General features: G+C 38.3%; 1 protein-coding gene across 27 annotated transcripts in view; it reads right to left on the reverse strand.

Annotated features, from left to right (window-relative positions):
- Positions 1-27,085, reverse strand: part of cast (calpastatin) — a 47,686-nt gene that overhangs the window by 16,636 nt on the left and 3,965 nt on the right. For 5 of the 27 annotated variants that reach the window (XM_060890676.1, XM_060890675.1, XM_060890674.1 and 2 more), the window contains exons 2-10: positions 6,936-7,004; positions 3,979-4,167; positions 3,421-3,540; positions 2,951-3,079; positions 1,614-1,649; positions 1,405-1,500; positions 1,214-1,294; positions 974-1,024; positions 269-352 (exon numbers count right to left, since the gene is read on the reverse strand). In XM_060890676.1, coding sequence (XP_060746659.1) covers positions 269-352; positions 974-1,024; positions 1,214-1,294; positions 1,405-1,500; positions 1,614-1,649; positions 2,951-3,079; positions 3,421-3,540; positions 3,979-4,167; positions 6,936-7,004 — 855 coding nt within the window. Of the gene's footprint in view, positions 1-268; positions 353-973; positions 1,025-1,213; positions 1,295-1,404; positions 1,501-1,613; positions 1,650-2,950; positions 3,080-3,420; positions 3,541-3,978; positions 4,168-6,935; positions 7,005-13,998; positions 14,155-21,736; positions 21,953-27,085 lie in introns of those variants that run through there. The other 22 variants (XM_060890690.1, XM_060890698.1, XM_060890682.1 and 19 more) reach the window with 21 other exon arrangements.

Raw genomic sequence — 27,085 nt, forward strand, 5'->3', positions numbered from 1 at the left:
TGCCCTCTTCCACCTCCATGAGCCAACAAACTCCACTGATTGGCTAGGGCTGCTGTGATTGACAGGGGAGAGAGTATTGTCATCCCCCTGTGAAACCTTTCCTGAAGCCCTCTGTTGTAGAGCTATTGCTATTGTATGTACAACTTCAAGTTTGAGTTGAGTTCCAAAGGTGAAACCAACTGAAGAAGGCTTTAAGATGTTAAATTGTTGATCCAACAGATTGTCAGTTGCTCCAGAAAGGAATCAAGGTTAGTGTCTGAGTTCCTACCACTTCTGGTTTGGATGCTCCTGGTGGTGGAGATGATACAAATCCAGCGGAGAGAGAGTCCACAGCCTCATCCAGTGTCACAGGCTTTCAGAGATTACACACACAAACACATGCACACACACACACACACACACACACACACACACACAAAGTTTAGACAAGCCTAAAAAATAATACACAAATTGTGGTGTTTTTATGCATTAAATTTTTAAAATTAACTATAACTATTTATAGATAAATGATTTATAAAGATAGATAGATAGATAGATAGATAACTTCTGAGATATTAAACTCACAATTTGAAAGGAAGAGCAATAAGCAAAAGCAAGAAAAGGGTGTGGACATACATGAAATACTGTGTGTGTGTGTTATTTGGGTTTGGTTGGGCAGGACAATGCAGTGTTAATTACTAATAATAACGTCAGGTTGGTGTGTGTGCGTGTGTGTGTGTGTGTGTGTGAAAAGTGAATTATAATAAATGTGAACAAAAACAAAATCTTAGATGAGTCTGTTGCAAAAATGACAGAAGTTACAATGACAAAAGTTACAAACAACAAAACGTATTTTGTTAAGTATTGTTTTTGATGGCTATAGAAGATTTCAGACGTATCTGAAGCAAAATAATGAAGCATGAAGACTTCTCAGCCTGACTATGATGTTAGGAGCAACATGGCTGACTTGTTAATAAGGACCGTAATGACTTACTTTGGAAACTTCTTTGGGCTTCTCAGGTTGTCCCGCAGGCATCTTCTTTTCCTAGCAGAAGCAATAAAGTTTAATCTAAAACCATTACAGTTAATAGAATTCTTTTTCAGTTGATAGATATTCAGACAAAAGAGAACAAGGCAACAAGGATCTGGAAAGATTGTGGGACTATAGAGAAAGAACAAACGCAATCAGCTTTAGCATCACAGCAACTATTTTAGCAACTCGTGTCAGACTGACCATGTCTTTCAATCTGTATCCAGGTGGTAGTGTGTCATCTCTTTCTCCACAACGTGAAGCCACATCTGAGGTTAGGTGAGGCTACGGCATGCAACACACTATTACAATGCACATTCCGCAATCAAAGGCAAAATGCATGCTTTTAGAAATAATATACACAAACTAGCGCATGCGCTGAGTAAAACTCATACCTCTGTGACTTCAGGCCCAGTAAACTGAGGACTTTTGGAAGGCTTTGAGGATGGCAAGCTGCCAGCCAAAGCATCAAGTGGATCTACAGCAGGCGCCTGTGTTACAGCATAAAATAAAACAGTATAGTGCTCATGCAAACCGCCATGCTTGTTAAAGTCTATGACACACAGCAACAGCACTGCAGAAATAAAAAGGACTGATGACTCACCGGAGTGCTAGCTTTTGCAGAAACCTCTGACTTCACCTGCAGACCAGAGGAGCATGAGAGTATGAGTCTTACAGGGCATGCAGTATTTATTTATTTATTTTTTTTATTGAAGTCAACCTATACTTGCTTTTTCTATAATATTCACATAGAAATGATTTCGTGAGCCGAATTTCTCTGTTCTACCTATGCTACGTACAGTACAAGGCAAACTGCATTTGAAATAAGAACATTAACCATATTTTGGTTTGCCTCCAGCTCGTCCCACCCTCTGTGTGCAAACTGTAAATGTACACAGCACATTTAAGTAAAAGGGACATGACTAATGATCTCAGAAACTACGTTTTGAGTTCATTTCTGAGTCTCAATACGAAAAAAATCGAACGTGTTACAGTACTTATGCTAAGAACTAGTACGCTTTATTTATTTATAGTTACATGAACTTTTGTAAAACATCTACAAAACAAATTACAAACTATTTTTGTGGACATCTTGCATTCACATTTAAATGCGGATCTTCTCCAAGATTTAATCAAACCATTGTACAGAATATCTTTGTATGTCGTATTGTAGCATTACAATTTCCCTTTCTGGTACTAAAAACGTCCCAGCATGACAATGCTCCTGTGCACAAAGCAAGTTCCTTGTAAAATTGGAAAATCTTTCCAAGTGAATGCTTATTCAATATATAAAACATATAGCCTTGAAACCTTCTGAGAGAAGTTTGAAAAATCCAGCTTACCACTGTGGTGGAAATGTCTAATCTTAAGATGTTCATAAGGCTTTGTCCTTCTATGCTTGTTCCCTGTGTGCGTCATGACCAGAGACTGACATCGTCATCAGTAGGTTTTGTTAAGATTATGACAAGGGACTGGGGACGAGTTGTCCATAAACAATGTCCAATAAGTCCTCTAGAAGACCTTGGCCTGGTCAGATTAGCTTGGTCAGGAGATGCATGAGGTCATTTTGAACCAATGATTGATGATGTTTTGCTTTTACATATCTTCGGTTTTCTTGAGTTCTGTCTATAAAACCTTGATGTAATCAATGATCTTGACCCTTCATCCCTCATGCTACATGTGGAGTGTTGGGTCCTGCTATGCAGCTGAACACAATAAATTGTGTAACCTTTTTTACTCTTGCTCGTGTCTACCAGTGTTATACTTTATTCTTTAAATCTCTCTAACCTCGGAACTTCCACAACGCCATCCATGTATGGGCTATTTAAATAAACTACGGAAGGACATGGATGCTGAAGGAAAACATATCAGTTGAAGATGTGTAGATTTCCGTGTGTGTGTGTGTGTGTGTGTGTATGACCCTGATTCATATGCAAATACCTTTGCTTCTTTTGACTTAACATCATCCTTTTGGCCAGTGGTTCCAGAAACAACAGTGGTGGCAGTGGGCTTGGTTACTGATGAGGTAACCTTAGAAAGTTCTGGTTTGGATGATGAAACTGCAGTGCTCTATTTGAAGGATACATGTAACTATTAACAAGTGGTCTAAAAGCCATGCAAATTAAAAAGCATAATACAAGAAGAAGATGATGTCTTATGGCCAAAGCAAACGGCAGTGGTGATATTGAGGGTCGATGGACAAGACAACGTACTGTAAAACCCATAGTTCTTCTCATTGCCCAGTTTATGAGAGAAAGACAATATCAATAAGCAGAAAGAGTTTCAAGGGCGTTCCAGAAAGAAGCAAAAATAATGCCACGATTTGCTCTGATAAAAACAAAACAGCGTGAAGAGATGAATCTTAGGCGTGACCCGATGAAGCCAGAAAACGACGCCTGTCTTTTGTGTACCTGGACTTTAGAGGTGTCTGTGGGCTTAACCAGTTCTGTAGAAGGTTTTCCTGCTCCACCTACTGCACCCATTGTTCCAGTACTCACAGGTGGAGCTTTGGCAGGAGACACGGGTGGGGCCTATATCAAAAAGTCAGGCATGAAGTCTGACACGTCAAGATATTCAACCCCACAAAGCCATGCATGGACTTGCTTTGCTGATACAACAAGCATGAAAAATAGGGAGTGTCATAAAAAACATATTTCAATTCAATTGTGTCCCATCTGGCATACGGAAAAAAAGAGAAACCGCAAGTAAATAAACGCAACAATTCCAAAGGACCTGAAGACCTCCTTGATGCCCACTGTGAAGAACATTAAACAATCCCACAGGCAACAGAGATCCAGATTGAGTGTTATGGGAGGGTTAGTTTTAGTTCATGCCTTAGAACAGCTTAGAAAGTAAAACCCCGGAGACAAATAGGGAGTCAGGAAGAAATGATGAAAAGATGAACAGTAGTTTGTGATGAAATGGGAGGAAGTATTGACCAAGCCCCAGATACAATGACTAGCGGCTACCTTCGGTGTGACTTTAGAAGATCCGGTGGTGGTGGTAACTCCTCCACTGACTTTAGCTCCTGTTGAAGCCCCTACATTGGTCATTGAGCTTGTAGCTGCAGTGGATGTAGAACGTGTAGTGGCAGTGGTAGAGGTTTCAAGCTTTGCAGCCGCACCTGCAGTGGATGATGATGATGATGCAGTCCCTTTCTGCAAAAGCAGATATCAAACTACCATAGGTGACCATTGCTCACAGCTGATACTAGCTAATGGCATTAAATGCCACCCCCACCTTTTTTAGCATTTAGCATTTAAATTATGCAAGAAAAACATCCCCACAGTTCCAAAGGCAAGGCTAAGTGCTCAGTGCTTGGTTGTATATTTTTGCACTGGAGAACTCAAAAAAGTAGCTAGCAAATGATATATCAGGGTTCCCACTCTTTTTCAGAGATCATTTTCCAGGACATTTCAAATTTAGCAAAAAAAGACAAGGCTCACAGATACACGGCCTAAAGTAATATGTTCTTCTCTCCAGAAGTCTTAAAAACAACGTACACTTTATGGCTATTACTTAACTATACTTTTAAAGACAATTTGTCATGTGAATGAAATTTCAACATTTATAAAATAAAAAGGCCGCACATATTAATACCCTTTCCTTTCTCAGGCCAATGCCGTCATGCATGCTTTAGTTTGCTGTGCTTCCCCTTGCACATGATATTCAGATTAACAAAGTTAATATAACCTGCTTACCCGTCACCATTTGCTGAAAACATTCGAGCACTTAAACCATTCCTAGCAGCTGAAACCACCAACACAAGACAGCGTCATCCGTCACAGCGAGATTAAACAGCATAACAAAAAACCCGTCAAAACTCGGCGTCCCTGAACAGAGCGCTTTCTGTTACTAACGTTAATTGTTTCGACCAGTTTGTAAACTGTTCTTTAAATGATCAAGAACATTTAAAAATAATAATTTCCAGGACAACAAGATTTTTTCCAGGACAATTTATGTTTTCTCTCATTTTCCATGTGTTTTCCAGGACTGGAACATTGGTCATTAATTTTCCAGGATTTCCAGGTTTTCCAGGACACGTGGGAACCCTGTATATGATCAGATTGCACTTCAATAACGAACAGAACTATCATACTTATAATGTCTAGTTTTCCTACATCTTTGCTTTCACACCTCGGACAAGGAACCTAAAGATGTATGTTACAACATTCATCTGCACTGTGAAGCTTTGTTGGTTCGTCCCCTTAGGATCAACCAAGACAATCCTTAAAGATTCTAGAACCCTACAAAAAAAAAGTTATTCGAACCCTTACTGAAAGCTACATCAGATTGCTGTAATAAGCCACATCAGCAAGTCTATGAGTCATTGAGAACCAGTAAGACTTGATATTAGTGGATAAATCTTTTGGGTGAAATTCCATTAAGCGGTATTAGCCTCATAGCTCCTGGACAAGCAAACATTAAACTACAAATATTTTGCCAAACAAGTTCTGTAAAAATGAGAAGGGATTAGTTTGACTCCATGAGATCTCAGACAGGTCAGGATCCACCATAAGAGATCAGGTTATAATCGTGAAGACGTATCTAAGGGGCTTCATCACATCTAACAAGTATCCAGCTGCCTAGACAGACTACTACAAAGCAACCTTTATAAACCACAATTGACGTGAATGACACTGGAGTGCTGTAGGTCACCATGGCAAACTAAATGACCACTAAAAGCACTTTGGCTTTAAACTCGCAGAAGAGATCTATGAGAGGGCAAATGATTAGAAAGCCCAAGCCATTTCCAAGAAGGGACTCATTTTTCTGAAGACACATGCAGCATTTCGTCGCTGTCAGACGGAATCCTCGTATCTCCAAAACCGTTATTTTTCAGGAAATTAAAAAAACGCCGTGCCTTATCTGCAGTGCACAGGGTTTAGTCCGCGTCGCATTGGATTGTCTTGCGCTAAATTCCTGTCCTCAGACGAGCACCAGAACTAGCGGGGGTCAAGATTTTTTATTTTTTTTTCTTTGAGCCCTGTGTTTTGAAGACATTTACCTCAGAAGACGTGTTGATTCGTTGCGACTCTTATTAAGGAGAAATATGCCGCGAAGCTCTCACACGGAGTGAGGAAGAGGTGGACAGTTGAAGTGTCCAATGGAGTTATGAGATTTGCGCTCAAGCTATTTTCAAGACTTTAGATTGGTTAATAATTTGTAAAAATAACAGACCCACGTGGGGACTGACCAATAGCATCGATATGTGAAAAAATATGAAATTGACCAAATTTGGACATACGAGGTTTCCGCCCGACGATTTGTGACTGTATTAGCGTTTTGTAACAGGGGTTGTTATCTCACATTGTATGACAACGCTATGGAATCTGAATTCTCGAATCTGATTGGTCAGATAGTGTTGCGTATTCAGTTTCAATAACAGCAGTGTTGCTTATTAATAATTTTAAAAAAATTCATTGGCATAACATTGGCAAACTGTTGTGATAAAAGGGGATGTTACATGATATTATAGGACAATAACAGTGATAACACTAACTCCACTTCATGTCCAGATGTAATACATCAATCTGTTGTTGTTTATTTTCCTATAAAGTGTCACAAATATTTTACTCATCTCTTACTCCCAAGATCAGGTTCTTTTATAAAGGTAAGCAAGTCTCTGATTATAAATTCCTCATTTCTGCTACAAGTTGGCTTTCAATCTAGGATTTAATCATTAAAAATGTTTTTTAAGAGGGAACGTGTTCTATATCGAGGCTGGCGTTCTGTAATAAGCCTCAAACACACAGTACGACTCATTCACAGCAACAGGAAAAAGAACAATACTGGTGATGGAGGAAGGCTGAAGGCCCGGGGGGAGGAGTTTGCAACACAGAGCAGGAAATGAGTTCATACACATCTCATGCAACATACAGAAACTGTAGAAATGAGAGAAGGCAGATAGACCGATAAATTGTACCTCATATTGTGCAGGTTTCACAGTAGAGGCCGGGACTGACGGGGTGGAAGCGGACTGTTTAGGCTGAGACTGTGGAAAAAGAAATAAAAAATATTGAATATACACATATTATTTAAATGGTATTAAATGTTTACATGACAAACAAACATTGTAGGTAATATCTCTGCCATGCAAAGCTGCGTTGTTACTTTAAACAGCATAAACAAACCTTCGCAGAGTATCGAAGCAACTAAACAGTGAAACCCACAGACTCGTCCAAACATCTGTATTCCTCAGAGAATATATCAAAATGTCTTTGTTTGGCAGGGGTTTAGAGAACAAATGGTTCGTAGCACAGGGCAAACACGCCAGACCGGTGCCAGGCTGGGTGTTTATGTGCTCTCTCTAGGTTACATTTGGACATTACTGAATACACTCCTATAACCAAGTGGAAGATTTTTACCAACCTGTTATTACCACTCACTTCTCATTACATGCTCAATCTGCACCTTTGATTTGTTTCTTTTACAACTTTTGCAGATATACTTGGCCTTTTTTTGTGTGCTTACAGTACGGTAAATCGGTACAGCTGATATTAGAAAAGCATTGTCTGGATTTTTTTCTGTTGTTCAGCTGCCCAGTTTTTAGGCTTCATCTCACAGATCCTTGTTCAGGTTTAGAACCTGCTGTGTTTTTATGCTGAAGGTTTGACATGCTGTGCATTCGGGGATGCTTTTCTGCTTACCATGGTTATAAAGAGTGATTAGTTGAGTTACAACATCCTTCCTGTTAGCTTTAAGCAGTCTTGTCCTCTGACCTCTCATTTACAAGGAAATTCCACTCTTGCTTTTATGTTCTTCATGCTAGTCTGTGCAAACTCTTTCAGATAGACTTAAACCAGCCAATATGGCACCATCAACTATTTCACAGTTCCTTCAAAGTTCCTTCACACTTGCTTGGAATAGTGCATATACGTGCACATATATATGTATATCGGCATAGAGTAGAACCAGTGCTGTGGTGACATGGACATAAAATTAGGTCACATAACAGACTTTTTCATCCGATCCCGTCAAATAAGGAACTAGAAGCTATGTCTTATGTCAAGTCAAACAAACTTGCACATGAGAGCCTAAAAACATTATCTTATGACTTTGGTGTGTTAATTCAAGGCCACACCTTATTTACAAGATAACCATGTCACCTCAATGCCTCTGAACGTTTGAATAAATTTGAATCAAACTGGTTTCCATTAGAGTCCAGTGACTTGCCACTGGGAGACGAGCTGGTAATCAAGAAGGAATAGTTCTACTAAACAACAAAATGTGCTATTTTGCTCACACATACTGTATATATATTGTGTGTGTTTGTGTAAACAGTTAAGATTTGACCTGAAAATGCTCTATGACATGTCATAACAACGCAGCCTGCGGGGTCAGATCTAATCATTATCTATTGACAAACAGGCTCAGTGAGAATACTTCAAGTCACTGAACTAGTAAAGCAAGACCACATGATAAAACATGGCACAGAACCTTGATTAAAAATAGGACTTTATTTACTGATCATCTCTTCTGCGTTCATGGATCATGTGTCACCGAGCAGCGACCTGGTCACACAAAGTGAGCCTTTGTAATGACTTACCAAAAGATTCATGCTATAATCTATAGTCTACTTTTAGAATTCAACCATATAGGCACTCTAACACAAACACCAAATGAGCATTTATTTATTAACATGACTAAATGCTCAGTGGTCCTACATAGCTTATTAATTATGTCGGATGACGTAATAAGCAAACACCTTTAAAACTGGGAAAAATCTGTGGAGGAAATCTGTTTTTTATAACAAATTGGGGCATCAAATTAAAGAATGAACTTGTAGGAGCTTCATATGGATCATTTGCTTTACATAAGTAAAAAACGAGTATGGGAGCATTCAAAGAAGGTCATAGAGAGAGAAAGAGAGAGAGAGAGAGAGAGAGAGAGAGAGAGAGAGAGAGAGACGAACTCATTAAGTCATTAATATTTGAGTGAAGCCCATTTATTCTGAAGCCAGGTGAAGAGCTTAGCTTTACATTTCTAATCTGATGTATATTATTATCATCATTATTATTATTGGGGCTCAGCAGTAACAGCTTGGTAGTCTTGGGATTTGAACTCACAACCTTCTGGTCAAGAAAATACAATTTTATCTTTGAGTTTCTGGACGTTTGTAGTACACGGTGCAATTTATACCCCAAAATGACGTCCCATGGAATATAAAAATTAAGGATTTCACACCTCCTTTCCATAACGCTTCATTCACCTCCGTGTTAATTTATGACCACAACAAAATTGCTTGTGCCCAGCTAAAATAGCGATCTGGTGCTGTGAGGAAGTAAATTAGTCTTTCCACAAGTGTTAAAATAGTACCTACAGTGGCACAAAGCGAAAGAGAGAGGAAGTGGAGGGGATATAATCATATACATACTGAAATAGAAAACAGAAATAGAAACTGTTACTTTACTAAAAATTGGTATTTTGTAGGATGTAGGTCATAGTAGTGGAGGTGGTATTGGATGACTAACTCTATATATCCTCTATATGTACAATATACATCCCTTTTTAATGTTACTTATGATGTATTATTTGCAAAATGGATGTTTTGTTCATGTTAACTAATGTATTGTGTTCATGTGCAGCATTTACCATAAGAGAGGAAGCGAATACAAATGACCTCTTTCATTGTTACTCTATTTTCATTTTCTAACACAAACAGCCAGTGTAATCTATTGGTTACTATTGCACTTCCACAAACAGTACTGAATGTTGTAGGGAGGAATCAACCATGGTACTGTAGATTTTTTTGTATCCAAAATTAAGGAACTAACATTTTTGGTGACTGTTGACCCTTTTCGTCAACCAGAAGGAATCTCTCAGGGATGGTCTATGAGACAGAACCTATCCTTTATAACAAAGGGACGAGGTTACAACTAGATTTTTCTATATTTTTCTAACTTATCATACTGGGTGGGACCAAACACTAAACCAGCACTAAACAACACAACAGTGAAAATAAAGGCACACACTCACAGGAATGCTATGCGAGGTGGGTTCAGCTATACAAAGTGCTTCATTTGAATAGTCAGTGCAAACTATAGACAGGATTTGTAGCGACACATTACAGAGCCAACCAGATATCTCATTACGAGCAGGTAAACACTGGAACAACTGCATCACCACTTCATTCATTCACAAATAATGTCAGTTGGGTAGATAATACAGGCAGGTAAAAACTGACGTCATACTAGTAATAGAAACAAGGGTTTTGTGTTTTGTTTTGTTTTTTTAGAAGAAAAAACTAGAAACTAGAGTGTATTAAAGAGAAATCAGGTAAGGTATTCAGAAATATAATGGACTGGTGAATGAATTCTAAGAATCAACAAAATTTTTCATCGCAACAAATGTTTGATGTTGGCTTGACGAAGCAAGGGATTGTAACGTCTGCTGCTTTTTGGAGGTGAATGGGCAAATGGGGTGACTAAACTTTTATAGGCAAGTGGACAGTTGGGGTGGCAATACTTTTGGAGGCGAGGGGACAGATGGGGTGGAAATACTTTTGGAGGCAAGGGGACAGATGGGGGGGCAATACTTTTGGAGGCAAGGGGACAGATAAGGTGGCAATACTTTTGGAGGCAAGGGGACAGATATGGTGGCAATACTTTTGGAGGCGAGGGGACAGATGGGGTGGCAATACTTTTGAAGGTGAGGGGACAGATGGGGTGGCAATACTTTTGGAGGCGAGGGGACAGATGGGGTGGCAATACTTTTGAAGGCGAGGGGACAGTTGGGGTGGCAATACTTTTGGAGGCGAGGGGACAGATGGGGGGGCAATACTTTTGGAGGCAAGGGGAAAGATAAGGTGCCAATACTTTTGGAGGCGAGGGGACAGATGGGGTGCCGATACTTTTAGAGGCGAAGGGACAGATGGGGGTGCCAATACTTTTAGAGGCGGAGGGACAGATGGGGGTGCCAATACTTTTAGAGGCGGAGGGACAGATGGGGGTGCCAATACTTTTAGAGGCGGAGGGACAGATGGGGTGCCAATACTTTTAGAGGCGAAGGGACAGATGGGGGTGCCAATACTTTTTCAACAACAAGTGGGCAAAATGGGTGCCAATACTTTTGGAGGCGAAGAGGCGGATGGGAGTGCCAAAACTTTTGGACGCCAGTGGACAGGTAAAAATAGGATTCCACCTATTTTCAGTGGTTGGCTTGCATGTGATGTCACCTGATGTCACCAGAATACACGTTATTGTCCTGAGCATTTTCTTATGTCACATGTCCATGTTGTTATTTTTTATTTCCACTTATTTTTGAGGTTGGTGTCATATGAGGTTAAAAACAATGACCACAAAGTGACATCACCAGAATCCACGAAAGTTGCTCTTTAAAGCTCGTCTGAACACAAAAAAGAATAAAACAAACGACTAAACGAATCAGAACAATAAAACATAGAAATGACTGAGGGATAGAGAATAAAACTGTGTGTTCAGAGATTAAACCATGACCATAAACCAGTACAAAAATCTTTTATAAAATAAATCAGAAATTGAATCGTCTATCCATCCATCCATCCATCCATCCATCCACTTCCTGTCATATTTATCCCACACAGTGTCGCAGGGAACATGGAGATCTGAGCAAGAGGAGAATAAACTCTGTGAACACAGGGCGGAGACCTGGAGGGACTCGAACCCCAACCACCGTGGTGCGATGCAGTCATGCAGTCACCACGTCCTCGAAATGATTCAAACGTTTAAAAACATGATCACAGGAATAAAGGAACAGGACAAAGCCACACTTTCTCATGTGAAATGTTTAACAAAGGATCAGAATCAAATAGAACAAACCAGCAGATTAAAATGAATCAAATGAATGAGTCAGAAAATTGAACCGGTTCACTGGAAAAATCTGAGGGATAAAAAAGCCGCCCATTTATGAGTACCTGTCTTTCTGCTCTCTGTCCTGCAGACTGAACCCAACCCACATCCCTCTAAGCACAGTCCTATGACTCAGATATCCAAATCTGCCCTCACACACTGGGCACAAATGCCTCAGTAACACTGTACTGAGAGAAACACACTCTCTATCATCCTCTAAAACAAAACCTGCAGGAGAAATGACAGCTTCGGTAAAGCTTTGCATTCTAGTCTTGGTTGTAACATGTCAGTCAGCGAGAGCGCTCTGTTCTAGAACAGCTGCAATCCTACACACACACACACACACACACACATACACACATCCCTGAAACCTTAACACCATGAGTGAAAATAGAAGCCGAAAAGAAGATCTGGCTAAAAGCAGCTCCTCTTTAGCCTCGATGTCTTAATGACTATACTGGCTGGTATATGCAAATAAAGTGCAAGGAATATGGAAGAAAGTTCACGAGAAACTTTGTGTCACAAAGTGTGCCTTTAATTTTTCCAAAAAGCGACATCATAATCAAAAACTTATGCTAAGAGGACAAACTGGTTCCGACATGGCAACCACAACCCAGTTCTCTTTGCTGATGCCTGCATGTTTGCTCGATTTAGAGGCGAAATATAGACACACCCAGCTTACTCTGGCCTCTGAATACAATATGCAAATATTGCTGATGTGAAGCTCTCTGCTCATCCCATCACAGGTACTAACAGGTTCCCCCCGAAATTAATACACGATGCTCTGGTCTTGCTGCTATGACACTGGCAGCAACAGTATATCTGTTTGCCTTTTTTTTCTATCTTTTAAAGGAAGTGATGACTAATGCATGGCCCCGGCACCACGCAACCAAGCACACATGCTCTAGGGAAAGTAAACAATGCAAGAAACAAACAGTACAATTAGACTTGAAGTGTTTTCCCTTTATGGATTTAGTGAGTAATATTATTTTTCAAAACATCACATGAACATATTTGTAGAGCTCATAATATCTCAATAAATCATTTCATGTCATTTCGCGATTTAGTGATGTGGTTTGTCCCTTATCCAGAGTGACTTACATTTGCTTACATACAGCTGAGTAACTAAGGGTTAAGAGCCTTGCTCAGGGGCCCAGCAGCTTGTGGGACATGGAATTCAAACCTTCACATTAATAGTCTAAAACTTTAGCCACAAGGCTACCACACACACACACACACACACACACACACACACACACATGGTTTGTGTGGAGTATGTGTGGACAGACTGAAAAAACCCGTAACATACATTAACATACATGAATGTCAGGCTTTGATGGACAGCTACATGATATAGCAAAAGTAACATATGTGCAATCTTCCAATTTTTGTTTGACTTTTGTCCCATTTTTGTTCTACCCCCTCATCCATCATCCATCATCGTAAACACAACTTAGCTGAAATTTTATTTTTACTTCACCTCAAGGGGCTGCACAGGTTCTTACTCGCATACAGTTCATACCTCCGCATGCCTGCAGAGGTTCCTGGGAATGCACATAATCTTGCTTATACACTCACATGCCTGTGTGTTTGCACTTAGAGACTCGTCACCAACGTCTACCTGTTATTTCCTCTCACAATTCCCCCACTACCAGACCAGCTGTATGCCATTAGTGCTGGAACTAAAATACCAGTTTGACCAGTGCTAGGCTAGATCCATATCATCTTCAAAAACTGATTGACATCTGATAGACATCCAGAACTGAAAAAGCACAATGGTTTTATATCCATAAGCAAAATTCTGTATTGTTTTTGGAAAAAGCTGGTTTTTGGAGACACAGAGTTAATGTTTACAGCAGACATTAGCACAGGAAACCGCCCTGCAACAGATATCTAAGTTTAACCAGCAACATTTGGAGTCTATCATTCAAGAGATTAGATTATACACTTTTTTTGAATGACTATCCTAAATAATATTCGCCTGTCTATTTCTTCTCTGCTCAAGTGATTTGTGAACAACAAGCACTGGCATAAGTCATAAATTGCAGCCATCACTTTTTCCACAAACTGACTGCAGCCCATTTTGGCAAGTATTCAGGCACAGAGAGATCAGCTTCAGAAGCAGGAAACCACACAACATAGGGTGATTTGAGTACGTACCATCTGGCTCCTGTGTTTAGAAAGATGTCCTTTCTGTGTGTCCTTACAAACTCCAAAGTATCAAGAAATCCTGTACGGTGAGACAGCTCAAAGTATATACAGTACCTTACACTTTGACACACACATACATACACACACACCCACCCACACACACACAACGCACTCAACCACACACAAAAACACGCCCCACCAAAAAAATGAAGTCTCAGTCTCCACCTATGAAAGCTCTCCTTCTCGAGCTATGACGCTGAGCTAGAAAGCACTCTCATTGGCTATGAGGTAGGCATGACACCCTTGTCTGACAGCAAGCCAAGAATAAAAAAAATAAGAAGATTATTTCAATACGCTAGTAATGGGCAAAGAGGACAGGATTGAAAAGCTTGTCGGTCCAAGCAACGATAAGGAAGAGACGTATGATTTGAGATGATTTGTTTGATTAGACAGAACTACAGGCGTTGTCTGAGTGCTGCTCAGCTGGGTGTGACTCCTACAGTCACTGCTCTGGAATCTGAGCTAGGATCACAAAAGTCGTAGAAAGGCCCAGCCTCGCAACCTCACAACCTCACGACTCCACCCAAAAGCAGAGAGAGAAAAAGGAGAGAAAACAAACAATTATACATCAGAGACATGAAGGAAGCTCATTAATAAAAACAGAACAGAAGGACTAAGACAGGAGAATTTACCCGAGATTACTTTAAGCACATGGATGTTTTAAAACAAAGGTTGTTGAAAGGCTGCCAGAGAACTTTACATGACGAGCTCAAAGCTGTCATCAACATGAAAAGAGCTGTTTAACTCCCAGCTTGAATGCTTCCATGTTTTAGACACAAAAGCTTGCCAGAGCATGTGAGAGTATACAATCCGTTTAGTGTGACAATGCTGCCACCTGGTGTGTGACTGAAAAATGTGCAAGGGCTGCTTTTGCAATCAAAATGATCTAAATGTCTAATATTATGTTCAGCTATCTTCCAGGTCAGGGTTTAGTCTGAATCCGACTCTATCACATCACAGGAACAGGTGGGATATATCCTAAATTTTAGAAATCCATCCATCTATTTTTTGAAGTACTTTTTTTTCTATGTAAATGTGTAGCCTAATAGCTTAAGGTTTTGGACTACTGATCGGAAGGTCAACAGTTCGAATCCCAGGTCCGCCAAGGTGCAACTGCTGGGCCCCTGAGCAAGGCCCTTAACCCCTCAATTGCTCAGTTGTATAAATTGAAATAATATATATATATATATGTCACTGGATAAGGGTCTGGTAAATGAAGACTCAAGTCTATCTCAGGAGACTTGGACACTCATTCACACACTACGGACAATTTAGAGATGCCAGTCAGCTTACTTTGCATGTTTCTGGACTGTGGGAGGAAACTAGATGCCCCCATACTTCATCAACACATTCACACACATATTCTATATTCATATAACACACTTAGGGGCAATTCTGCATCATTGATCCACGCCCAAGCATGTTTCACCCCGCAGACGTCATCAGTGTACAATCAACAAAAAAACTAAACATGTTTGTACAGAAGTGGAGTGATGAGGTAAAAGCAGATAACTCATTCGATTCATGCACACATAACCTGTTCAGGCAGGAACTGAAAACGAACAATAATAAAAGCATGCTGATTAACTATGATGAAATCAAGGAGCGCCAGGATGCTTACTTTATGCTTAATTAGCCTTTTTATACAGTAGTGTGAATGTAACAATGAGGATACGTGCTGTATCACACGCTATAAAAGTGAAACGTTACCAAACCCTGCTTTATTACTTCACATGCGTGTTTACTCTTCATCAGTACTCTAACACTGTATATATTCTAATACTGTACATTTTTGCACGTCTCTGTTATTCACTTTTTTATGAGTAACAATTTGTTTTAATTTGGATTTGTATATTTTTGTATAGATTATTCTGATATCATTACTATATATTATTTTGAATTATAATTGTCATTAAAGTAAATAGTCATTTTAATTCACTGATCAATTATCCAGTAATTCATTTATCCAGTCTATTAATGCTAATTAATCATAATTTTTAGTATTTCTATTGTATGTCTTTTTCTTAAATTCCATCTTAGTTTTTTCTTCTTGATCTTTTCTTTCCTTATTATTTTTTTTATTATATTTTTTTTTGTAAAGAACTTTAAACACCTTTCTAATATATATATATATATATATATATATATATATATATATATATATATATATATATATATATATATATATATATATATATAGTATTTAAAGTATTTATTTAATTATTTATTATTATTTATTTATAGTATTTATTATTTATCTCTGAGTTACATGACTTTGATGACATCATAAATAGACAGCCAACTTGCACACTATACAAACAACCCATACAAGTTACCTGACATACTATAATACTTAAAGTATATAATTAAAACAAAACCGTATTAATTAGAAATCCAAACTGGGGTGAAACAGATACTGTATGTAATAGTGGACAACATCCTGAAAAGAAACACACACTCAGGCATGTCCTAACCAGGATATGCACCATTATACAGCCGCATAACTTTGCTGGTTCTGTAAACAAACTGGAATAAATCCAAATGCCACAGACTCACATCCGAGTCTTCCAAACGAACCTAATATGGAAGACACTGACAACACCATTAAGATTTATATGTTAAAAGATACCACAAATTGCACTATTATACCTGTGCTTATATGTCTGTAGGGTAAGGAGGAGGTGTCTGTAGCGGTGGCGTGCTTATCTGTAGCAGGACATTATCCACAAGGGCTTAGGATCAAGTGTGGTTAAAAAAAAAAAATGAGTCACTTTGCAATCCTTGGCAACCCTTATCATCTGACATACAAGTTTGAGGCCTCCACCTATTTACACAGTTTAAACCAATCGGAAGTGAAACGGCGACCTGACAAACGATACAAAAAAGACAAATGAGATATTAGTACTAGATTTTGCTTCAGTTATGGTTATATAAGAACAATAAAAATGTGTTAAATGAAGATTTTGGATGAAAATAAAATGAATCGTTGCATTCTTGCTCCAACCCAACTGTTATCTAAAAAAAAAAAATAAATAAATAAAATTATATATATATATATATATATATATATATATATATATATTCTGTATATTCTTGCTCCAACTATAAAAGAACATTCATCGCTTCAGGATTGATTTAGGGATACAAAGTGTTAGTGTTATACAAATTAAATTTAATTAAATTTAATTGCAATAGACTTATACACCAAAATATAAGGATTAAGCAAAAAATAAATTAATTAATTTAAAAAAAATAAATAAATAAATCATAAATAGAACTACAGTGTATTATCCATTTTAAATTTACAACGGTACAATTTTGCCTTCGAATTTGTTTCGGGTGCTTTTGTGAGTGGCATCAAATTTATCGTAGAAATAAGAGTGTGTAGACTAAGACTGAGAGTGTGTAGTGATGGTAAACTGGAAGCTGGATGAAATAATTCTGACGGATTACATAATAATAAAGGGAGTAAAAAGGGAACAATGTCCACATTACCAGACTCGAGGTTTATAACACTTTACTGTGTCTGTAATCATGAGCTCATTTTACTGCGCTGTCAGACACAGAGGGAACTTGGAACTTGATGCCACCCCTAAAATAAACAAAAGCTGTGCGTGTCTTTAAACCTTTAAACACGAGCGTGAGTATTGATGCGCATGCAAACTTTAAACACACAGATATAATACATGTAATCTGTTACAGTCTGAAAAAGATACTGTTTGCACACTCAGTCCTGTAGAGTATTGAAATATATGAAGATATTGCACTTTTCTACATGTAAACTAAAATGCGATACACCGATTTGTTTTGCCTGATAACTGCTGATTTGCTAATTTTGCAGGTAAAAATATATCTGTTTAGTACCTGGTTATATTTAGCCCTCTGCTCATCTCTATCCAAGAGTCAGTGGTTACACAACGTGAGTCCAGATTTCCAGCCATCATGCCTCCATCAGCGGTCTTATATTAATCCGTTGCACAATATAAAAGTCTCTGTGCGTGTAAAGGCACATGGATACTGTATTTCAGTCATCTGCAGTTACTGTTCATCTTATCTTATCTTATCATTGTCCTAAATGGGATAGAAATAAAGCTTTTATTTTGTCACAGAAACATTACAGCACAGTGTGCAGGGTTAGCCATGATACAGCAACCCTAGAGTAGAGAGAGGGTTAAGGGCCTTGCTTAAGGGCCCAACAGTGGCAGCTTGGCACTCAGGCTTGAGTCTCAATCCTCCGATCAACAACACAGAGCCTTAACCACAGCTTCCCCAAGTCTCAACAAGTTCATGTTTTAGATTATTTAAAGCTTGACATCTGTAGTGTTAATGATGGTCTTGCACATGCTATATACAACAACAATAACAACAACAACAACAACAACAACAACAATAATAATATTAATAATAATAATACTAAAATAAAATAAAATAAAAATAATAATAATAGTAGTATTCATATTAATAATAATAATGCTAAAATAAAACAACAATAATAATAATAGTAGTAGTAATAATAATAATAACAATAATAATAATAATAATAATAATAATAATAATAATAATAATAATCTGAACAGTGTTTTCAGAAAAAAAAAAACACTTTGCTAGCTGCATAGCCAAATACTAAATAAATGAATATGACCTGTATGAATATATATTAATATGAGTACTGAATTAATATACTGTTGTTGAAAATATTATTTTACAAGCTACACTGACAAGTCTACAATCTTTTAAATATATCTGCCTTAAAAACTAATTCCAAATGTTGATCCCTAACCGTATAAATCAAACCTTCATTTTACATCAAGAAATATTGTTGGAGTGGTAGCATTAATGAGATCATGAACATAATGTTTGTGACAGGTTCCCATGAGAATTAAATCACTGGGTGCGAGCAGTTTGTGCTCGATCGGAGCCAAGGAATGTGTTTGTATTCATGCAGCATTTAGAAATGAGCTTAGAGACACCGAGCTGAGAAATCTGACAGTTTTGCTCAGACGGAACCCGAGGCTAGAAAACACAAGCACCTGAAGGAAGCAATAACATAAAACTACGATGAAACATATATCGGATAGAGCTTTAAGTATCATATCTCACTAATATTAGATTAAGTGTTTGTGCAGATCGTTTGTGCAGCATTGTTGGAGGACAAGGAGGTAAAAGAAAGTGTTTAGAAGTGTTCAGAGTTCAGCAAACTCGTGTGACAACATGTTGTTCAGGTGATACTGACGTGAATCTTATGGGCACTTTCCAAAAAGCTAACGCTGGAATACTGGGTGTGAGATCAGAAAACACTCTGGATGGAAAACAAGTCCATCACACACACACATCCACAAATTAACACCTACGGGCATACCGATGTGTTTTTTTGGACATGGATGGAAACTGAAAACCTAGAAAAAAAAATTAAACCTGCCATAGGAACTCCATACAGATGTTAAAATGAGCTTAGAATCAAATCACAGTCCCCTGATATGAGCGGTGGCAAATCTGTACGTTGACATAATGGTATTATTTCCTTTTCCCAAAAACACCTAGGACCTAGAAATATCTGTACAAATTTAAAACGCTTCCATTCTCACAACAACCCAACAATATAATAACCAATAATTTCCAACCCAAATGCTGAAAGATGTCTATGGATAATAATGCTAGGTGAGTGAAACAAACAGATCGTTCCTGACGATTAGCGCTACTCGACAACGTCGACTCAATGAAAACAACAAACAACGATCTTTACAGCTGACAGAAACAAAACCTGCTAGCAGATATACTAGTAAAGCTAGTTAATGAATTCAAATTAGTTAGCTATCGTTAGAACTGGTTTTATCTCAATAAGGAATATTGGTTAATCTCCTAGCTGTTAGCTATGTACTGTGACTTACTAGAAAGTAAATATAAGGGGTGTATTAATACGAATCGCGATACTTCATTCACGACTATAACGAACGATGCAAAACAACATGCATTTGTTTGTCTGTCTGAAATATAACTGAGATATCATTTTGAAACGGTAGTCAAAATGTACTAAGTTCACCTTGTCTTAAACGTAAATAAATACACTTTATACAAAAGATTCAAGCGTAATCCGCTGCTTAGTAGATATAGAGCCATAAATCTGCTAAAATTCCGACTTTGCTATCCTGATACCCAACACCAGTGTGGGGGTTCTCCAACATGCCCAACATCTAGTCATTTATCTGACTTGGTAGAACAATTGAAAATCTTCAAGACATTAAGATGATTTAAGATGACATTAAGCCGAAATCCAATCAGAGTCCGCTGATCTAATCTCGAATCATATTACTGAGCATTCAGGTCCTAATTAGCTCAAGGTCTGTCACATGCTTTAATGATAATAATTGTATTATTTAAAATCTCTCAAGCGACTTTAGTGTCTAGGTGTGGCCCATCACTGTCTCTTACTCTGATTGGCTGAGAGCAAATCACATTAAATCTCATGTCAGGGAGTGAAGGTCAGGAGAGCGAGTGCGCGAGGAACTTTGCTTGCCCTGTTGTTGTGTTGACAGCCGTGCCTGATGTTTAACAGACGTCAGAGAGCATTCTGGGTAACAAAGGAGTTCGGACTAATAAGTACAGAAGGGCACAACTCAAAACACACAGCAGAGAAAAACAACAAAAACAACGTTTAGCCATATTGTGTGTGTCTGAGACGACATGTCTGAGTGGTTACAGCTACAGGAAGACCTTGGGTGATAAGGAACCCCAACATAAACATGTGTGTGCGTGTGTGTGTGTGTGTGTGTGTGTGTGTGTGTGCAGCTGTAACCAGTTAATAACTAAAACTATTCTCATAACATTTTCATAACCTGGAATAAAGTAAAACAATAAAATCGGATCAAAGGCTAAGCCACAAAGATATTGCTTCTGAAACCGAAGTGAATCAAAGTAAAAAGTAAAAAAAAAAAAAAAAAAAAAAAGAATTTATTTCCATCTTTATTTCTCTCCGCAACATAAACGTGACTTGAGATCATCAAAGCTGTCACATTTATTGGTGTATAAATTCGCAAGACGTCAGATAAGGACTGAATTTGTTCACTTATATTAATTCCTTCACTTATTCACTTCATTCTCTCCTTTTTTTTTTTTTTTTTTTTTTTTACATATTTTTGCAAACAGCGAATGAAACGCAAACTCAGCAGCTTGACACTCTCATGTAAACAAACAAGGCATTTAAAGCAGAGGATTTAAATCAAAGCTGTTAAGACGTGACTCTGCACAAGTGTCCATGCACAAATCTGGAAATTTTCCCCAGCATGCTCATCACATTCCATTACTCCTCCTTTTCAAGACTTGGCTCAGAGCCAGAACTCTCTCCTTTTCACCCTGCCCTTTTTTGTGATTGTTTAAATGTGTAACAGAAATGCAATAACACTGAGGTTGACAGATAGAAGAAATCTCTGCTGTTCATTTTACACGCACAAAAACACACACACACATTGTATACTGACCTAGAGATCAAGCACACACACACACACACACGCATTGTGTACTGACCTAGAGATCAAGCACGCGCACACACACACACACACACACACACACACACACACACACACACACACATGCATTGTGTACTGACCTAGAGATCAAGCACGCACGCACACACACACACACACACACACACACACACACACACACCATGCACTGCACTCCTTACTCAGACCTCAGAGACATTAAATCCAGTAAGAGTGACCTGTTGCTCCACGGCGACATCCTGCAGGGCTGAAGAATCCTGCGTGCCTCGTAACCAGCTGAATAAGTTCCCCATGTTTGGTGCCGGCTTTCTGTCTGTCTGTCTGTCTGTCTGTCAGTGTGTGTCTGTGTGTATGTGTGCCTGTGTGTGAGTCTCTACTGTGTACTCCTCTCAGAGTGACAACATGTTCCAGGCGCTGGGAGAAGAAGGAGGAGAGGAAAGGAAGAGAAGGGAGGGCTTAGAGCGAACAGGGGGCGGGGCCATGCCTCTGAAATAGCAACACACACACACACACACACACACAGCAGAGGGTGTATATGTGGTAACCTAAATTAGGAACCATACTGCCAAGTTCTGCCAAGAATTAGAATTATATCTCTGATGTTTTTTTAATAGATCTGGAAAGGCAGAAGGACCAAGTGAAAGAATGAGATCATTTTGGAGCTTTGAATAAATTATTAATATTAATGAATAATTATTAAAGAAAAGATTGCACTTCTCTTGCCAAAGTGACACAATATTTAGCTATAGACACAACATGTTATGGTCATGCACAATTCAGTGGGAAGGAAAAACTTCCCCTGGTCAACATGCCTAAAAAAGCTGACAGGCTGAAAATAAAATCAAACCCTTTTGAGTTTTAATTCAAATTTTCCCCTCACAAAGAGCCGAACGGTGAAAAGAAAGCACACGTTGTCCTTCTTCCTGCATGAACGTGGGCGTGAACTCTTACCTTCCTCTTCTCTGACACGAAGACACTTTCTCTCAGTAACAAACTAACAACAAATGATTGTGCACTAGAAACCTGTATCATAATACCACCATAAATCTCTTATACAAACCCAGTGCAACTTATATAACTGGGAGCAAAGTCCATGTGTATTGTGGCATTTCTTTCTCTTGCTATCTTCTGGGTGGAGGAACGTTTGGTTGCATGACATGATCTGAATTCCGTGTGTATTGCTGCTTAATAAAGGGAGTTCCCAAGATTGTAACTGAACATTTCACATGTCTAATAAATTATGTATGAACACAGATTACAGCACAATGCTGCTGAATGCTTCTTTCTGATTGGTTCAGACGAGTCAGACTAAATTTTTTAAGCTCTAAGGTTAGAGCTAAGACACTAAACGTAGCATCAAATGGGGAAATGGTGGCTTAGTGCTTAAGGTGTTGGACTACTGATCGGAAGGTCATGAGTTCAAATCCCAGGGCCACCAAGAGGCCACTCCTGGGCTCCTGAGCAAGGCCCTTAATCCTCAATTGCTCAGCTATATCAATGAGAGGAAATGTATGCCGCTCTGGATAAGCGCATTTGCCATAAATGTATAATATCGTTATAAAAGCATGCCATGAAATATTTTACACCTCTTTGTGCCAACAATAACAATTGCTATAGTTACCTTTACTATGGTTACCTTTACTGCTGTGGAACATCTATAAGTCAAAACAGTTCCTGATATCACTTACATTATAACAGCTATACAAGCCTTATAAGTCTTGTCGTGTTACCAAAACGGACAAACGGCAACTTAATGATAAAACGAGGCAGAATAAACCAAAACTTTAGACAAGAACAGGGTTGAATAAACGGGCACAAAGTTCAATAATCCAAAGAGACAATTTGCACAGCAAACAATACCAACAGGGTTAAAGAAGCAGGTAAAAAGCATATAAACAATTAAACGAGATCATACACAGAAATAACATTGGGCATAAAGGGCATAAAGGGCATAAAGGGCATAAAGGGCATAAAGGCTCAGGCTGGTAAGAATTCGCAAAAATGTGAAGCGTGGCTGCTGTATTTATTTATATCTGCTAGACCGGAAATGAGCCGGAAGTGTCAGTACTCTGGTGAGGGCTCCCTCTAGCGGGCAGGAGGGGGCTTGCAGGCGTAGTTGTAACAAAAAAGATGCTATCGACAGAAATTCCTTCCACAGATTTATGTTAAAATGATATATTATCTGTGATTCTTTGTTAGATATCAATCCTCTATTGATTATTTCCAGGTGTTTGTTATGTCTCTCATCTGTCATAGACGTCTCTGTGAATTAGCTGCTTCTATAGAAAAGATATGATGTGTTAAATGATATGCATTGCTGTTAATCATCTTTACATTTACATTTACATTTACAGCATTTGGCAGACACCCTTATCCAGAGCGACGTACATAAGTGCTTAAATCTCTAACATTGGATACATTAATGCTGGCTCTAATTCTGACTAATCAGAATCAAGCATTTACATTCCTCTTCCTTGTAACGATCTATCCTGTTTATTTCAGTGGAGCATCTGTTGTTCTAGCACTGAAAACCAGATTTAAAGGAATGAGGATTAACTTGTCTACATTCCAAATAAAGCCGTACAAACAGTGTCACACCCGAAAGCTGCATGCATGCCGAAGACACCACACATCAGGTACGTTCAGGTGATAAGTGGATACTGATTGACACGCCTGAATGAAGGTGTGCTAAACCTTCCAGTCGTTCGCCCAGGAAGTGCATGCGTGTGCAGGTGTGTGCACAATAAGCATAATGGCAGTGTTTCTGTATATAGATGTATATACACTATACCGTATACACTAAGACGTGTGGCAATGCCATGCCAAGACCTTGACCCTTCATGTGCACCGTGTGTATGTGAGCTTCACTGAAAGAGGAGCTACTGCATGTACAGGGTATTTATAGTCACATACAGGTCATAAGGACAGTCACGAGACACAGCAGTGCTATAAGTAAACACACACACACACACAGGATCAGCAAAAACTGAGCCGTAATAATCTAACGATCAGTTTTCAAAAGAAACAAAATAAAAGTTTTTTTAAGTTATCTATCTCTAACATTTATCCCTAATGAACAAGCCTGAGGTGACGGTGGTGAGGAAAAACTCCCTGAGAAGACATGAGGAAGAAACCTTTTAAGGAACCAGATTCAGAAGTGAACCTGATCCTCATGAAACTGGACAGGGAATAATATAAATGTGAATAATGTCCTTTCTCCAACAGTTTGTTGTTGAGTAGAATTAAGCAACCAAGATCTCCTGAGGAATTAATGTTAATCAATGTGATCATACTGTTTTCTGCAAGTTACCCCACGGCTCATGAAGATCTACATGTTAGTACAATATGCTAATTCTAGTTCCTACTATAGTAACAACCTTATCTCACACACAACCCACAACGTTTACTAAAATTAGATACGGATAAGCGGTACAGTATAACGTGATGTACTGTAATAAGTAATAAAGATCTACATGTTAGCACAATAAGCTAATTCTAGTCCCTACTAGTAACAACCTTATCTCACACACAACCCACAATGTTTACTAAAATTAGATACGGATAAGCGGTACAGTATAACGTGGTGTACTGTAATAAGTAATAAAATGCCATATGGCTGAGGTATAAGAGAAATAAAACAAGTGATGATCCAAGACCGTTACAAGGCAAGATCTTTTTCTAAAATGGCATAAGAGTCAAAAGTTATACTGTTACTACGGGGAGGCTACAGGAAGAAATAACCAAGAAACAACAAAGGTTTACTGACACATAGGGTACGGATATCCTGAGCCGTTTATTTTAACAATAAGGGTCAGTAAATGTCAGGCTGAGTTTGGTTGTTCCACATGACAGCCAACAAATAAAAAATACAGTCCAGAAAAAGTCATATTAAATAATAAGAAAATATTTCTGATGAGATGAAACATCGCACGTACGTACAAATGAAATCTGAATATTACTGAAAGATTCTTTGTAGACCTGAGAGGCATTTCTGGTTTGGGGCTGATTACAGTTACAGGGTTTAATGTTCATTTAGTGGTGAAGCGTTATATCAAATAGCTGTTGTAATTAGTCGATGAACTGATTCGATTTTGTGATAACAATAATAATAATAATCATTTTCAATTTGTTCTTCCATGAGTTTCCTCTACACAGTAACACAGATCTAACAAAGAGGGATCCGAATCCTAAAAAAATCATCGTTCGCATACTGAAAAAGCTCCAAATCCTAAAAAAATCCTCATCCTCATGATCAAAGAGATCCAAATGCTAACAAAATCCTCATCCTCATACAGAGCGGGATCCAAATCCTAAAAAAAATCCTCATCCTCATACTGAAAGAGATCCAAATCCTAAAAAAATCCTCATCCTCATGATCAAAGAGATCCAAATCCTAACAAAATCCTCATCCTCATACAGAGCAAGATCCAAATCCTAAAACAGAATCCTCATCCTCATACTGAAAGAGATCCAAATCCTAAAAAAATCCTCATCCTCATACTGAAAGAGATCCAAATCCTAAAAAAATCCTCATCCTCATACAGAGCAAGATCCAAATCCTAAAAAGAATCCTCATCCTCATACTGAAAGAGATCCAAATCCTAAAAAAAACCTCATCCTCATGATCAAATACATCCAAATCCTAAAAAAATCCTCATCCTCATACAGAGCGGGATCCGAATCCTAAAAAAATCCTCATCCTCATACTGAAAGAGATACAAATCCTAAGAAAAACCTCATCCTCATAGAGAAAGGAACCAAATCCTAAAAAAATCCTCATCCTCATACTGAAAGAGATCTAAATCCTAAAAAAAAATCTTCATCCTCACATTGAAAGAGATCCAAATCCTAAAAAAATCCTCATCCTCATGCTGCTTCTTCTTCTAAGTCAGAACTACTGTATGAATCACCGTTGTGTTAATTTGGCATGCTGTGACTGGTTCTCACAAAGCATTTTTATACTCTTAACTGACTTTTTTTTTTTTGAGTAGACCAGTTTTCAGGGTTTGGACATAATGACTGTAGGAATTAGTGTTAATGATTTGTGTGTACTGTAACAACTCTAAATACTCGTGCACACTTAAGCCTATTGTTGAGAGCGATTGTCTAAATGTTTCTAATAAAAGCTTCTCATTGGAGTTTTATCATGTACAGTATGAAGTTTGGACTGAAATTGATGGCTGACATCAAAAGTTCTATCAAACACTGCTGGGTCAGAAATCTATGAGATTTTATACACTAAATGGAGACAAAATTCAATGTTGTCAGAAATGACGGTTGATCTGATTATTTTTCTAATCGATCACATCAAACCCTGATACAAACTCCATGTACTGCATACGTTCAATTCCCATCTCTACAACTTACAGCTCTACATATGTCATTATCTTTATATACTGTAGTAATCATGGCTTTTGTGAACAATCTACAGGTTTAGAGACCTTTACTGTGCGGTGATTGAAATCTCGGATTTTTCAGATAGCACGGATTAATCTGATTGTACCTGAAATTGTGATGTATAACTAGAACGGACAGAG

This window comes from Tachysurus vachellii, chromosome 17 (genome assembly GCF_030014155.1).
Source record: "Tachysurus vachellii isolate PV-2020 chromosome 17, HZAU_Pvac_v1, whole genome shotgun sequence".
In the NCBI taxonomy this organism is placed as follows: Eukaryota; Metazoa; Chordata; class Actinopteri; order Siluriformes; family Bagridae; genus Tachysurus; species Tachysurus vachellii.